Source organism: Pseudophryne corroboree, chromosome 7 (genome assembly GCF_028390025.1).
Source record: "Pseudophryne corroboree isolate aPseCor3 chromosome 7, aPseCor3.hap2, whole genome shotgun sequence".
NCBI classification, from domain to species: domain Eukaryota; kingdom Metazoa; phylum Chordata; class Amphibia; order Anura; family Myobatrachidae; genus Pseudophryne; species Pseudophryne corroboree.
The window spans coordinates 334,804,241-334,819,321 of record NC_086450.1 but is presented as its reverse complement, the minus strand read 5'-3'; the positions used below and the strand labels follow the sequence as shown (position 1 = coordinate 334,819,321).

The 15,081-nt window shown below is 46.3% G+C and overlaps 1 protein-coding gene across 2 annotated transcripts in view; it reads right to left on the bottom strand.

Moving 5' to 3' along the window:
• Positions 1 to 15,081, bottom strand: part of BMERB1 (bMERB domain containing 1) — a 501,937-nt gene that overhangs the window by 99,220 nt on the left and 387,636 nt on the right. For both annotated transcript variants that reach the window (XM_063934360.1, XM_063934361.1), the window contains exon 3: positions 4,022 to 4,095. In XM_063934360.1, the coding sequence (XP_063790430.1) occupies positions 4,022 to 4,095 (74 nt within the window). The remainder of the gene's footprint in view (positions 1 to 4,021; positions 4,096 to 15,081) is intronic.

The following is a 15,081-nucleotide window of genomic DNA, read 5'->3' as shown; positions in this document are numbered from 1 at the left end:
TGGGTGCTCCTGCTTCTAAGCAGACTATTGCTCGCTGGATTTGTAGCACAATTCAGCTGGCGCATTCTGCGGTTGGACTGCCGCGTCCTAAATCAGTTAAAGCCCATTCTACAAGGAAGGTGGGCTCATCTTGGGCGGCTGCCCGAGGGGTCTCGGCTTTACAACTTTGCCGAGCTGCTACTTCGTCAGCGGCAAACACGTTTGCAAAATTCTACAAATTTGATACCCTGGCTGAGGAGGACCTTATGTTCTCTCATTCGGTGCTGCAGAGTCATCCGCACTCTCCCGCCCGTTTGGGAGCTTTGGTATAATCCCCATGGTCCTTTCGGAGTTCCCAGCATCCACTAGGACGTTAGAGAAAATAAGATTTTACTCACCGGTAAATCTATTTCTCGTAGTCCGTAGTGGATGCTGGGCGCCCGTCCCTAGTGCGGATTGTCTGCAATAATTGTACTTAGTTATTGTTTAATAACGGGTTCTTGTTATGAGCCATCTGTTGAGAGGCTCAGTTTTGTTTCATACTGTTAACTGGATATGGTATCACGTGTTGTACGGTGTGATTGGTGTGGCTGGTATGAGTCTTACCCGGGATTCAAAATCCTTCCTTATTGTGTCAGCTCTTCCGGGCACAGTATCCTAACTGAGGCTTGGAGGAGGGTCATAGTGGGAGGAGCCAGTGCACACCAGGTAGTCTAAAAGCTTTCTTTTAGTTGTGCCCAGACTCCTGCGGAGCCGCTATTCCCCATGGTCCTTTCGGAGTTCCCAGCATCCACTACGGACTACGAGAAATAGATTTACCGGTGAGTAAAATCTTATTTTTAATCAGCAAACGCTGCTTGTGCATCATATTGACATTATTGCGAATAAGACACATTTTAATGGAAAAAGTTGCACACAAACAAAATGCTCGGCGCTACCAAGAAGAGTTGTTTCAGATGATGTCATTAAACAGCGACGCCATCTGGGTACAAAGTTCTGCCTTCGTAATGCTGGATGCACATAGGGTGTTCAGTTGGTATATAAGGTAAGAGTGCTGTGTTTATTTCATAATCCTGAAGACAGTAACGGGGACATGTACTAAGCAGTGATAAAAGTGGAGAAGTGAGCCAGTGGAGAAGTTGCCCATGGCAACCAATCAGCTGCTCTGTATACTTTTATAGTATGCCAATTATTAATGTTACGTCAATGCTGATTGATTGCCATGGGCAACTTCTCCACTGGCTCACTTCTCCACTCTTTTCACTGCTTAGTACGTCTCCCCCTAAATCACTAAAAAATTTGATTGCAATAGCTGCTGTAACCATTTCAAGGCCTGAGTGCCGCACTACAGCTCTTTCTCTCTCTGGGGTATATGCAATTCACAGCGAATCGCGGCAAATTATCGCCGTTTTTTAATTCGACACAATTCGACAGGTGAATTCCGGCAGGTGGCTGCCGGAATTCACCATATTCAATGAAAAACAGATTCGACATTCCCGCGGGCGAAAAACGTCCGATTTGCCGTATTTTGCCGCAAATTAAAAAAACGGGTAAAAACGGGAAAAACCCGGAAAAAAATGGCGTGGGGTCACCCCTCCAAAGCATAACCAGCCTCGGGCTCTTCGAGCTGGTCCTGGTTCTAAAAATGCGGGGACAAAATTGACATGGGATCCCCCGTATTTTTAAAACCAGCACCGGGCTCTGCGCCTGATACTGGTGCAAAAAATACGGGGGACAAAAAGAGTAGGGACAGAGCTTGCGGTCAAGCTCTGTCCCTGCAATGACAGAAAATACACCCCGATGTTATGCTGCGCATGCGTCGCCCCCGCCGACATCGTCGCTACCGCCGCCGCCTGGTCACCCCCCCCATCACCACTAACCCAGTGCTCCGCGGACTACCCTCCTCCAAGCAGAATAATATACTCACCTGTCCAGGGAGCGGTTCCGCGCTTCTCCTGTTGGGCTGTCGGGCGCCGGATCCTGTGTGCTGCGGTTACCCCCGGTGCTTTGCAGCATCACTTTACTGCAACAGGGTCACATTGCAGCATATGGTGGACCCGGCGCCCGGCAGCGCTCAGCGGAGCAGCGGACACCGGCTCCCTGGACAGGTGAGTATGGTTTTTTTTTTTACTGTTTTTTTTTTCATCTTTTACACAGTGATTAGCTTGTGTGTCCATTGGACACACATAACTGATCACACTGCCGGGTCCCCGCTCAGCTTTCTCTGGGCAGAAATACTGTAGCTGGGCAAATACCTGCATATCGCAGATGTGCCCTGTGATCTCGCCAGCCTGAGCTGGCGAGATTATCACGGGGCACGCTGCAGTATTTTTTCACATTTTTAGTAAATTTGGCCACATCAAATTTTCCATTATAAGTATGGGGAATGCGATGTGGGTTACTAAAAAAAAGTGAATTAAAGGGTTTGGAGCAGTTTTTCATGAAAACTGCTCCAAATGCCCTTTAATACATTCAGGTTATACTAAAATAATGTGAAAAGGGTGTAAAAATAATGTTAATAAATAGACCCCTATAAATGTTAAGCTCTGTGAATAATACTAATACATTTATAAAGATTCTTTATTTTTTTTTTCAAACAGTACAAAACTTTGCTTCAAATTTTATGGAATTTAGCTTTTATAAGTGTCTCTTATATAGTTGCGGAACTAGAGGCAAAAGTGAGCAGCTCAGCCTCAGCTGCTGCCTCCCAGCTACTCCCCACTCCCCTCTCCCTATTGCTCCGACCACAGCTTTCTCTCTCCCCAGCAAGGTCTTTCTCTCTACACAGAGACTGATCGTGACAGTCCTCAGTGTAAAGCCCTAGGATGAGACGCACTGCAGTTGTGGGCCAGGTACAGTGTCAGTCACCCATTGTCAGTCACTCTCTCCCTGGCATCATTTACTGCCTCTCTCCGTCACCTGCTGTCTGTCACCCACTGCTAGTCACCGTCTCTTTCCGGCGTCACTGCCTCTCTCCATCCCCCGCTGTCACCCTCTCCCTGTCACCCACTGCCAGTAATACACTCCTTCATGGTTGGACTGGCCCACAGGGGTACAGGGGAACCCTCGGTTGCTCCACTGCCTGGGGGCCCACCCCCACCTCAAGGGATCAGATTCCAGACTGTGCACGAATTATACAATATACATATGTTACATTATACTGCACAGGACTATGGTATATTTTATACAGTTTATTGATGTTACCTCGTAATATGGTACATTATCCTGCATGTACTAGCAGTAATTACCCAGACCATGCACTTGCTAATGATTAGCCAAGCCTAAAAGCATGGGCCCCTACCACTGCATTCCCCCGGTGGGCCCTTCATGCCTCAGTCCAACACTGCTCTCCTTGGCATGACCCACTGCCTCTCTCTGTCATCCGCTGCTTGTCACCCACTGCCAGTCACCATGTTTCTCGCCAGTCACCCACTGCTTCTCTCTGTCCCCCTCTCCCCGTCACCCACTTCCAGTCACCCTGCTTCTCTCAGTCCCTCTCTCCCTGTAACCCACTACCAGTCACCAGTCATCTCACCTGGCATCACCTAATGCCAGTCACCATTTCACTCACCCACTGCCTGTCAAGCTCTCCCTGACACCCACTGTCAGTCACCCTTTCCCTGGGATCACCCACTGCCTCTCTCTATGACCTTCTCAATGTCATGTCCCTTTTACCCTTTTCCTGTCACTCACTGCCTCTCCTCGGCACCCTCTCCCTGTCAACCACTGCCTCTACTTGTCACTCTCTGCATCTCCCTGTCACCCACTGCTTCTCCCTGTTGCCTGTCACCCTCTGCCATGTTGCATATTATGAACTTGGGGTGGAGCAGAGGAGGGTGACCCAAAGCATATTTTGCACCTAGGCCCACCACTCACAGGTTCCACCACTGTATAGAGCACAGAACAAATTGAGTATTATTGTACTAAGCAACATTAATTGTTACCTATATTGTCACCATTATTAACGCCTTTACGTACTAACAAATGATAGATATTCTATAATTATCACTACTTAAATTTTATGGCAAATTGTTATAATTACCCAGAACATCTACTATGCTCTGCAGTTCTTGTTTCAGGCTCATAATTTCCTTGCACAGTTGAATGTCATCAATCCTGCAGGAGAAAGCAGAAATAGGAGCATAATTTAAGTACAAATTAACTTAAAGATTTAGTTTACAGACTAGATTAACAAAGTATTATGAGACAACAAATGACATTCATGATCTTGGTGCATAATCAAGAACTGTACAAATTACTACCCATAAATCAAAGCCAATGACAATACAATAATATATTAGGATACATATTGTAGAAATTGCTGGATTTGCTTATGATACTGCTCCAATAACATTACAAATCATAGAACATACACTTGCAGTTCTATAACTAGGGATGTGCTAGCAGTGTTGTCACTTGCCACCCAGGGTGCATAGTCTGGAGTTGTACCTTGCAGCCTGGGAAATGACCCAGTGCTTAGCTTCCCGATCTGGGCTCCCTCTTCGTAATGTCACATTTGCGGAGGAGCTCACACTGCCATGGCACTTTGTAGTGGAGCAGGGAATCTACATTTCTATACGTAGACCTACTTTTATAGGTGCAAATATTTATAATCCATCAATTACAATCTAACAATAATAAAACAGTGAGGCACATGCCTAGGCGTGACACCTGCTGGGGGGATGGCACAGCATGCTCAATTGCATGAGAGCCCTTCTAGGGCAATGGACTGATAAGGTCAGGTGTTTGTTTTTTGTTTTTTGTCAATACAACTTATTTTTATTATATTGTAACTGGTAAGGGAGAAGGGGGCAATGGTCAGTAAATTGTGGTGGTGGTGGTGGTGGTGAAGGAGGAGGAGGGAGGTTGGTGTTGCTTTAGCAGTTGGGAGGCCCCAACATGAAGGGGGCAGTGACATGATGGGAGGCGACCCATGATGTTGTGCCTAGGGGCAGTCTGACCCACTAAATTCGTCCCGGGCCAAGGTACATCTAAACTAAAGTTCCAGGCATTCTAATTCTTCTAACCCAGCAGTGCCTCCACCTCTAACCTGCACATGCGGCACCAGTCATACTAAGCACACAAATACATTTATTAACATTTACTTATATAGAACCAGCAAATTCCATTGCACTTTATATTTGAGAACAAAACAGTAATAAAACTAGACTAGGTAAAAACTGATAAAGAGGTAAGAGGACCTTGCTTACAAGCTTACAATCTATAGAGATATTAATATACATTTTAAAAACTTTTTAGTATAATATTTATTTTATTTGTTAACATCTGCAGTCATCTTCCTAATGCAAAGAGGGCAGAAATGGCCATCCTGGTGGCCTGGACACTTAAGCATAGGGTTTCCCAAATAAATGATAACCAAGGATAACATTGCTATAAAGATATTATAAATACACATTTTGAAATACCAAAAACTAAATTAAAAAACCCAAACCACCCCCCACCACTACCACCAAAAAGTAACTAATTCTATATTATCCTAAATTTTATACATATTTTTCTAACACAGTGGGGGTAATTCTGAGTTGATCGCAGCAGGAACTTTGTTAGCAGTTGGGCAAAACCATGTGCACTGCAGGGGAGGCAGATATAACATGTGCAGAGAGAGAGAGATTTGGGTGTGGTGAGTTCAATCTGCAATCTAAATTGCAGTGTAAAAATAAAGCAGCCAGTATTTACCCTGCACAGAAACAAAATAACCCACCCAAATCTAACTCTCTCTGCCCATGTTATATCTGCCTCCCCTGCAGTGCACATGGTTTTGCCCAACTGCTAAAAAATTTCCTGCTGCGATCAACTTGGAATTAGCCCCTGTAAAAGATATAAACTGCAGACCAATAGCAGACAAATATTTGCGCATTTTACCCTCGTTGGATACTGCACATGTGCCAACACATTTGGAGAAGTGAGCCAGTGGAGAAGTTGCCTATGGCAACCAATCAGCATTGACGTAACATTCATAGTTAGCATACTAATTAAAAATATATTAGCATACTAATTATAAATTAGCAATGCAGCTGATTGGTTGTCATGGCCAACTTCTCCACTGGCTAACTTATCCACTATTATCACTGTTTAGTACATGTGCCCCTAACAGCCCTGGATCCTTGCCTAGGATACAGGAGAGTGTCTGAGGCTTTAGAAACTCTACCAGATTCATCAAAACTACTACAATCGCTGCGCTCGCTACGCTGTGGGCTCGGTGGCGACCTGCGGTCGCCACGGGTTCTATTCCCACTCTATGGGTGTCGTGGACACCCACGAGTGGAAATAGTCCCTGTTGGTCGGCATGCCGACCATCGGGATAGTGAGCCGTCGGGCTCGTGGAGGAGGTCATGTGACTGTCGGTCAGCTGACCGGCGGTCACATGAATACCACCCATCTCTGACTATAGATCCTTTCATATGCTGGACAATGTGATAATGAGTCCTACTGCAATAAGGCTATTCATGCATAGATAACACTAATATACTTTTTAGGCAGAAATGTTTGAAAATCCCAACTTTTATAAGAAATTTGAGTGTCTGGTTGTTTTGCCGGTTTCTACCTTTTACACAGACAAGCAAATTACCAGGTAAAGAATTTCTACCAGGTAATTTGCGGATCAACACGGGTATTTTGTCTGTGTGAAAGGGTCAACTTGGGTCTCCAACCCTGGTAAATTCCTGGTTCGAAGTCCCAGGAATGTCAACTCGGACTGACCCTTTCATACAGAATCGGCAAATTACCGGGTAGAACTTCTTCATCAGTGATCTGACTTTCTGTGTGAAAGGTGTATTAGCGGAGGAGAGGAATATATAACATATGAGGGATGCAGTCTGAATATTATTAGAGGCCTTAATGAAGTAGTTGATCTTTAATAAAAAAAATATAGGTGTATGTTTCTTAAATTTTATTGCATTCTATTGACTTGCCAGCTATTGGTGGAATGCACTAATGTGGATAATGATCTGTCCATATTAAGTGCCTTGTACCAAAGCTACATAGATTAATTTTTAAATACAATTTTAATAATAATAATAATAATAATAATAATTTCATTTATATAGCGCTCTTTCTCCAATAGGACTCAAGGCGCTTAACAGATACATAGCATAATATAGTACAGAAAATAATGAAGTACATTTTCATAAAATACAGAAGCATGAAGATACTAAAAGGGACATAATTTTAATTGATTGTAAGTTGATTGTTTACTTATATTTATAAGTTGCGTATTGTGCTGTTGGTGCAATTAGTTGGACAAGAACTAAGAATGTGTAAGATTAATTATATGATTTTAAAAATATCACTCAGCTTACTCATTATGAGATACTTAGTATCTCTAATGTATTGTAATATTTATTTAAACGTTCCAAAGCATGTAATATACAGTATATAATATACAGTCTATATTTTAAACTGTATTTTATTTTAACAGATATTCCTCATTGGATGCATTGTGAGTGAAGCATTCTATATCATGAATGAATATTCTTTTTAAAATGTTTTTAATACTGTTTTATGCTTTACAGACCGACTATACAATATATCACATCACATTAGTTTATTATGTTGCAGGAGCAGTACTGAGACTGAGTTTTGATATGTCCTGATTTTGATAAGATGTCCTATAATATTACTGGGTAAATTTATTTAGGATTAACGTGTTCATGATTTTATGCAATTCCAATGTTTACGCAACTGAGCAATTATCATCAGCCTGTACATGTGCCCGATCACACTGCGCACGTGCCAAGGTCTTCTGGGTGGCAGCTTCATATGCGCCGATTAGCAATTTCCGTAGCCTGAAAAATCGGTGCTGCATAGGCATGTGCGTACAAAGATGAATTAGACCCACAGTTTCAACAATATAATATTCATTCAAGATCTACAAAGCTTTATTTAAAACTTAGAGCAATCAGTCTTTGTATATTTTTTCCACTATACAGTATGTTATATGTGTAGAACCAACATGTTGTGTATAACAAGTGTTTATTACAGAAATGTCTCCAATGTAAAGATTAAACTTTATTTAGATGATAATTTAGCTATTGTATTATTGCTGTGTACTAGCCAATGAAAACTAAAGTGGCTTTTAAACTATACTCCAATGTGATTCCTTCTAATATAACGTTCTTTTTAAGTCTGCATATGACTGACTGCTTTTATTAATAAATTGCAGTTGACAGTCATAAATAAATAGCTTGTTTTAATTTTTAAATTGGTGATTCTATTTTTATTACAGTTATTTGTATTATTTTCAATTATTTGTGGTGTTTTGTATTTCTAAATTATTTTATGAAATATTTGTCCCACACGTGCCAATCAAACAGAATAAAACATATGATGTGATTGGTCAAACCCCGCCCCCCACCCCTTCCCCACCCTCCCGCAAGCACAATGATATGCTACAGCAGCAGACACCTGTTTCTGAAGGTATAAAACTAGTAGAGGGGCGCTGATTGGATCATTTGCTGATGAAATGGCTTGCCGGAAGGAGAAAAGGGGATTATCCTAGGCTGCTTGTCTCTAGGGTGATGCTGGACTGGTATACAGGAAAATCCATAACCTAGATGGGTTGGCCAGCTCAGAGTTCAGATCTTAACCCCATTGAGAACCTCTGGGATGATTCAGAGTGACAGGTGAATTCTAGGCAGACTCGACCTTCTTCAGTGTTGCAGTTGGTGACTGTACTTAAGATGGAATGGCAAAACATACCGCCTGCTGTTGTCCAGGAACTTTGTCCAGGAACTTGTGAACAGTTTGCCAAGAAGGGTGTCTGCAGTAATCAATGCATGTGGTGGATGTACAAAGTACTGATGTCAATAAATTCTCTTTGCTGTCAGTGTCCAATCACTTTTGTCTAAATACTGTATATAAACACTACTGCCAGTAAGCAATTCACAGGGTTAGTACCAGAGGGAGATAGAATAAAATAGAGATGTGCGGGTTCTGATTTACTCGGTTCTTAGTGACAAAATTAATGCGAGTTTGGATTTATCCAGATTTTTCTTATTGGCTATCCAAAACACGTGACATCCTAGGGCCAATAAGATGCCGTTTTGAGATCTTAGCAAATCAGAACTCGCACATCTCTAGAATAAAATTATATAACCTGAAGCTCTGCTCAAAGGTCAGGACTGCCATGATCCCAGGAACACTCCTTCTCCTCTGATACACAAGTCCCGATGAGTGGCAGCTCATACTTTCTCTGTCTGATATCAATTTATTAATAACCACAAACACAGAAAATTAAAATATACAAATACACATAAGAAACACTAATAGGTTATGTGTTTTCTTATTTTCTGTGTTTGTGGATATTCATAAATTGATTCATGCCTGTTTTTTACATGAGAGAATTTGAGTTTATGAACACCAAAATATTATTACCTAGATTGCGGTGCACTCCTTATTATAGGAATGTGGGTTCTCTATTCATTATTTACTCATAGGGGAGAATCCTGTTAGATAATTACCTGTGCTGACCAGGGTTTGCCCCGCGCATTATGTCATCATCAGTGGTTTAATGCGCAGGGAAATCCATTAATTCCACATTTTCCATATAAGTAATGTGTGAGCTTAGCATGTGTTAACCAAGGGTTTACCGCAATGTGAAAAGGCAATTTTATTGCATAGCTTTTATCCCTGCGGAAAACCCTGTTTGTATTTGTATTCCCCCATAGTCTACTAACACTGCTTCATTTAATTCTGTTGGGATTTAGACACATTCTGATTAGGAGCAGTAATTAATTCACATTGTTGTTTTTTAGGACTTATTATATTATTATTGCGTCTTATGGGTTTTCTATATTTTCTACATATCCTCAACCACAATGACCTATAATTCGCCATCTGTACATTATTTGGATTTGGATATTCAGCACTGTAATAAAATGCTTTATTACACCATGCCAATATGGCTCATTTGTTCTCTAAAATCTCTATTACACATTTTCAATCTATACAACATCCAGACAGTCATAAATGGAGCTATACTGTACATGTCACTTTTACTCTCCTTTCTGATCAATCTCATCACAGTATAGCTTAAATTAATATTACTTCAACATCCGGACTCTCAAATCCTCCTTTCAGTTTCTCTTTCATGACAATCCCACTTCTCATACTCTTCATCACCACCACACACTTTATTTTCTGCAAAGACTGCAGAAGACAGAGGGCACACATTCCCTATATACAACAACACGAAAAAAAAAGACAATTCCCCTAACCCCCACAAATCCAACTTTCCTGCACATTTATTTCTAACATTTTCTTTTGTTCAAGCTTGTCACATGTGTTACACTCTGTAGAGATTATGGGACTATCAGGGTTTATTGCAAATTAGGATCCTTTGAGGTTCCATTAAAATTCTGCCCACAAAGATAAATAGGAGTTATAATTAGAGATGTGCACCGGACACTTTTCGGGTTTGTGTTTTGGATCTGGATCTCCTTTTGTGTTTTGGATGTGGATTGGTTTTGCCAAAACCACCCTTTCGGGTTTTGGTTGTGGATCTGGATTTAAAAAAAAACAACAACATAAAAACAGCTAAACTGACAGAATTTGGGGGTATATTTGATCCTACAGTATTATTAACCTCAATAATATTAATTTCCACTCATTTCCAGTCTATTCTGAACACCTCACATGCATAATATTGTTTTTAGGCCAAAAGGTTGCATCGAGGTAGCTGGATGACTAAGCTAAGAGACACAAGTGGGCGGCACAAACATGTGGCCCATCTAGGAGTGGCCCTGCAGTGGCAGACAGGATGGCAGTTTTTAAAACTAGGACCCAAAGAGCACATAATGCAATGGAAAAAAAAATGTGCAAGATGGAAATGTCCTTGTGTGAGGCGGCGGGCGGCAGCGCGCCGGAGTACGGAGGAACGAGGATCCGAGAGGATCCAAGTTCCTCCAATCAGCGGCTCCAGATTTGAAAAGGGCGCCGGACGCGAGCCAATCGTTGCTCGCGGCCTGGCGCCCAATGAGGGGTCGCCGTGGCGGACCAATAGGAGTCCACGGTGGCAGACCAATGGGAGCCCGCCGCGTCATGGCCCCGCCTCCTCCCAGCGTCTTATATCAGGCGCTGGGCGGCGGCGGCAGTCAGTCGCGAGTCGGAGACGGAGCGGAGAAGAGCTCCAGAAGACGCCGGGAAGAGAGGAGCGGCAGCGGAGGAAGCGGCGCCGGAGAAGACCGGAGCCAGGACTGAAGAAGGCCACAGAAGACGGGACGGTGCCGGAAGAGGCGGAAGCGGCGGCCCAGCAGCAGAACATCGGCGGAGAGTGCTGTGGAGAGAGGGAAGCAAAAGAGCTGACGAAGCTCCCCTCCCCAGCCTCTCCCACCGGTCCGGGTAAGAGGCCTTGGGCCTGCACCACTCTCTTGTAGGGCCTCCTCCCTAGACCACCAGGCGTTCGGGCACTAGGCCCGTGGGCACATTCAGGCCCTCCCGGCCTGTGGGCATTTAGTCGGGCCCTTCCGGCCCGTGGGCACCAGTGGTCGGCTCGTCTGGGTCTGGGGCCACGCGCAGTCGGGGTCCCACTCGGCCCATGGCCTGAAGGCCCAGACCCGACCGCTCTACCACCTGGGGGTTCGGGCGTTAGGCCCGAGCCACCCTCCGCCACACAGTAGGCGGGCACTAGGCCCGGGGGGTACACTCAGGCAATAGGCCTGTGGGAATATTAGAGGGCATTAGGCCCTAGTGTATTTCGGCCGCCAGAGGTATCAATAAGGTGACCCTGGGTATTAGGCCCAGGTCACCCAACTGGATAGTTAGGCGGGCACTAGGCCCGTGGGTGAAGTCAGGCCTCCGGCCTGTGTGCAGCCAGGGGCACTAGGCCCCGGGAATAAGTCCCAGAGGTGAATAAAAGTGGCACTGGGCGCTAGGCCCAGCGCCTGAGGTATTTAGATAGTTAGGCCTGAGGCCCGTATGAGGGAAGGCGCTGGAGGTGGGTAGGCCGTGCGGTGCCCACCCCCCCTCCTTCCCCCTGCGGGTAGGGATTTCAAGAGACAGCACCGTGTTATGTTGTATTCCGATGTGTGTTGTTACCGTGCAGGGCAAATTGTTGTTATAGAGTTTATGTATAGTTGTGTTGCACCACTTACACTTAGGCCAGTTTGAGGGCCTGGTTATGGAGTTAGTGTAGCGGACGCACACTAGATTAGAGTTAGGCCCTGCACGGCTGTTTTCTTCTTGCCTCCTTACAGGGACCTGTACTGGAGAAGATCGGAGTACAAGACGTAAGACGGTGAGCAACAACGGTCTGAGTGTTTGTCTGTGTGTGTTACTTTCTATCTCCCTTCCTTCAGGGCAACGGTGAGCCTTGCACGGCTGTGCAAGGCGGAATTTCCACCTGGTGCGAAAGTGCCGATAGGTGAAATTCGGGCTCTGAGGCGGACGCCTGTGATGACCCCCACCTAGCCCGAAGGAGCTATTTTCTTCAGCCACATAGGGTGTTGCGGTCCACGGTTTGGGGGACGGTATTCAACGGTCTTCTTCCTCTTAGGTTTTTGTGCCCGGGTCGTCCAGAAGAGTTTCCAGGACTGTCGAGGGTTCCGGCACCTGAGAGTGAGAGCGTGCGGCGTCCGGTAAGTGGTACGCCTACACCTGCACGGCAGCAGGCACTATACGCCCCGGCGTTGCCCTCTCACATTTGGCGTAGTCGGCAGGATGTCGAACGCAGAGAACGTCGCTCCTCCTGGAGCGGGGAACGACGCCCCTCCGGGAGTAGAGAGGAAATTCAATTTTGGACCGGCCTTGACACATACCCCTCGGTATGATGGTCAGAACATGCCGTTGGCAGACTGGAAGAAAAGACTGGAGGGGATCATCCAGCTGTATGGGGTGCCTCCAGGAATGCAGCTACACTTGGCCTTGAATACGCTGGATGGAGATGCCTGGCGATCGGTGATCCTTGTTCCTGAAGAGGAGCGTAAGACGTTGGACGAGGTACTCTCGATCCTCGAAGGTACCTATGGGAACACTGCGTCGGCGGGAACCTTGCGTCAGCAACTGTTCAATCGATTTCAGAGGGAGGACGAATCCATACCCCAATTTGCTAACGCGCTGCAGGACATGCTGAGCGAAATTACACGGCGTGATCCGGAAGGTCTGGGGTCCTTGGTCAACCCCAGCCTGATGCTGAGGGACCAGTTTGCGTTGGGCCTCCGGAGTATTCCCATCCGACAGATTCTGTTGGATAAAATCACCAGCGATAAGACAATGACCTTCCGTCAGGTCCAAGTGGAGGCAGTCGCTAGGGACCGTAATGCTAATTTCGGACCTTATGCCATGGCCCCACAATGGTTGGCACCGGTGTCCGCGGTGGCCAGCCAAGAACCCAGTCCCATGGAAGCCTGTGTCCAAGATCTGAAGGCGGCATTCGCCAAAGTCACTTTGGAAATGAAGGCAGAAATCTCCCAGTTGCGGGATGAGGTGCACAGGCAGAGAGGTTCGGAGGATCGGGCGCCGCACCGGCTGCCCAGGGAATCACGGTCCAATGTAGGAGGCGCCCGCCCTAGGGAAGGAAGGGGTCCCCGTTGTTACCGCTGCAATCGGTTTGGACACATTGCCCGGGAATGTAGCGAGCCTAGGCAAGATCCTTCGTTAAACTAGAGTCCCTCGCGGTAGCGGGACCACCCGCGGGGGGGGTGGTCGGGGGAGAAACCACTATAGTGGATTCCGCCGACGTAGTGGGGGAGTGTCCCGTTGTGATTGGGTGTCTTGGGGGAAAGGAGCAGAAATGCCTGCTGGATACTGGCTCGCAGGTCACCACCATGTCTGAGGTTTGTTTCCTGGAACATTATTCTCATTTGAAGGATTCCGTGTTGGAAAGCTGGGTCACCCTCACGGCGGCCAACAACCTCCCTATTCCGGTTGTCGGAGTTGTGTGGATGGAGATCTCGATCTGCGGGCAGGCGTTGGGAAAGAAAGGAATACTGGTCGTGGGGAGCTTGGGCTTGAGTCACGGGCCCGTGATTGTGGGCATGAACGTCCTCCAGGATCTCAATCAGCTTTTGTTTCGGGAGAAGGGTCCGCAATACTGGAAGGAGATGGGTGTTCAGCGGCCGGTACAACAGGCATTTCAGCAGGTAGGGAGAATATGTGAAGCTGAACATCGAGAGGAGTCCCTGGGAACAATTCGGACCGGTGGTCGGCAACAGATCGAGTTACCTCCCCGCCAGGAGATGGTCCTCCCCCTCGAGGTGCGGACTCACCAACATCTGGAGGGGTTAGAAGTCATGGTGGAACCCAATGGATACTTCGGAATGGACTCGGGGGTCATCCTAGCCCGAACCCTGGCGATAGTGAGGGACGGCCGGGTGTTGGTTCGGCTGTGCAATCTTCTGGACGAAAGAAAAAAAATCCCGGCGGGAGCAACTATTGCCAACATAACGGCTGTCACCAGGGACGGAGTGTCCGGGGGGCAGCAGGTCTTGCTGCATACGGACGAACCAGGGTCCTGGTCCATGGCGGTGAGCCTGGATAAGGAGGAAGAACCCAGTACGGATTAGTGCGGTCGGGTTATTAGGGAGCAGATGGATGTCTGTCTGGACGAATGTAGCCCCAGTATGGGGCTGAAGTTGGAGCATATGCTGTGGGAACGACGGAAGGCGTTCTCCCGATATGAAGAGGATTTCGGATATACGGAAGATGTGAAACATGAGATACGCACTGGAGAGAGCCCTCCAATCCGTGAGAGATATCGTCCCATCCCACCCAAACTCTACCAGGAAGTCAAGAAAATGTTGCGGCAGATGTTGGATAATCAGGTCATTCGTGAGAGCAAAAGTCCATGGGCTGCGCCCATCGTGTTGGTGCGGAAGAAGGATGGTTCCATTCGGTTCTGCGTGGATTATCGGCGGTTGAATAGCAGTACCGTGAGAGATGCGTACCCGTTGCCTAGAATAGAGGAGTCTTTGGCGGCCCTGGGGAATGCTCGGTATTTCTCCACGCTGGACTTGGCCAGTGGGTATTGGCAAGTGGCGGTTAGCCCGTCGGATCAAGAGAAGACCGCCTTCACAACTCCTATGGGACTGTTTGAATTCCTGCGCATGCCCTTCGGGCTCACCAATGCCCCGGCTACATTCCAACGGA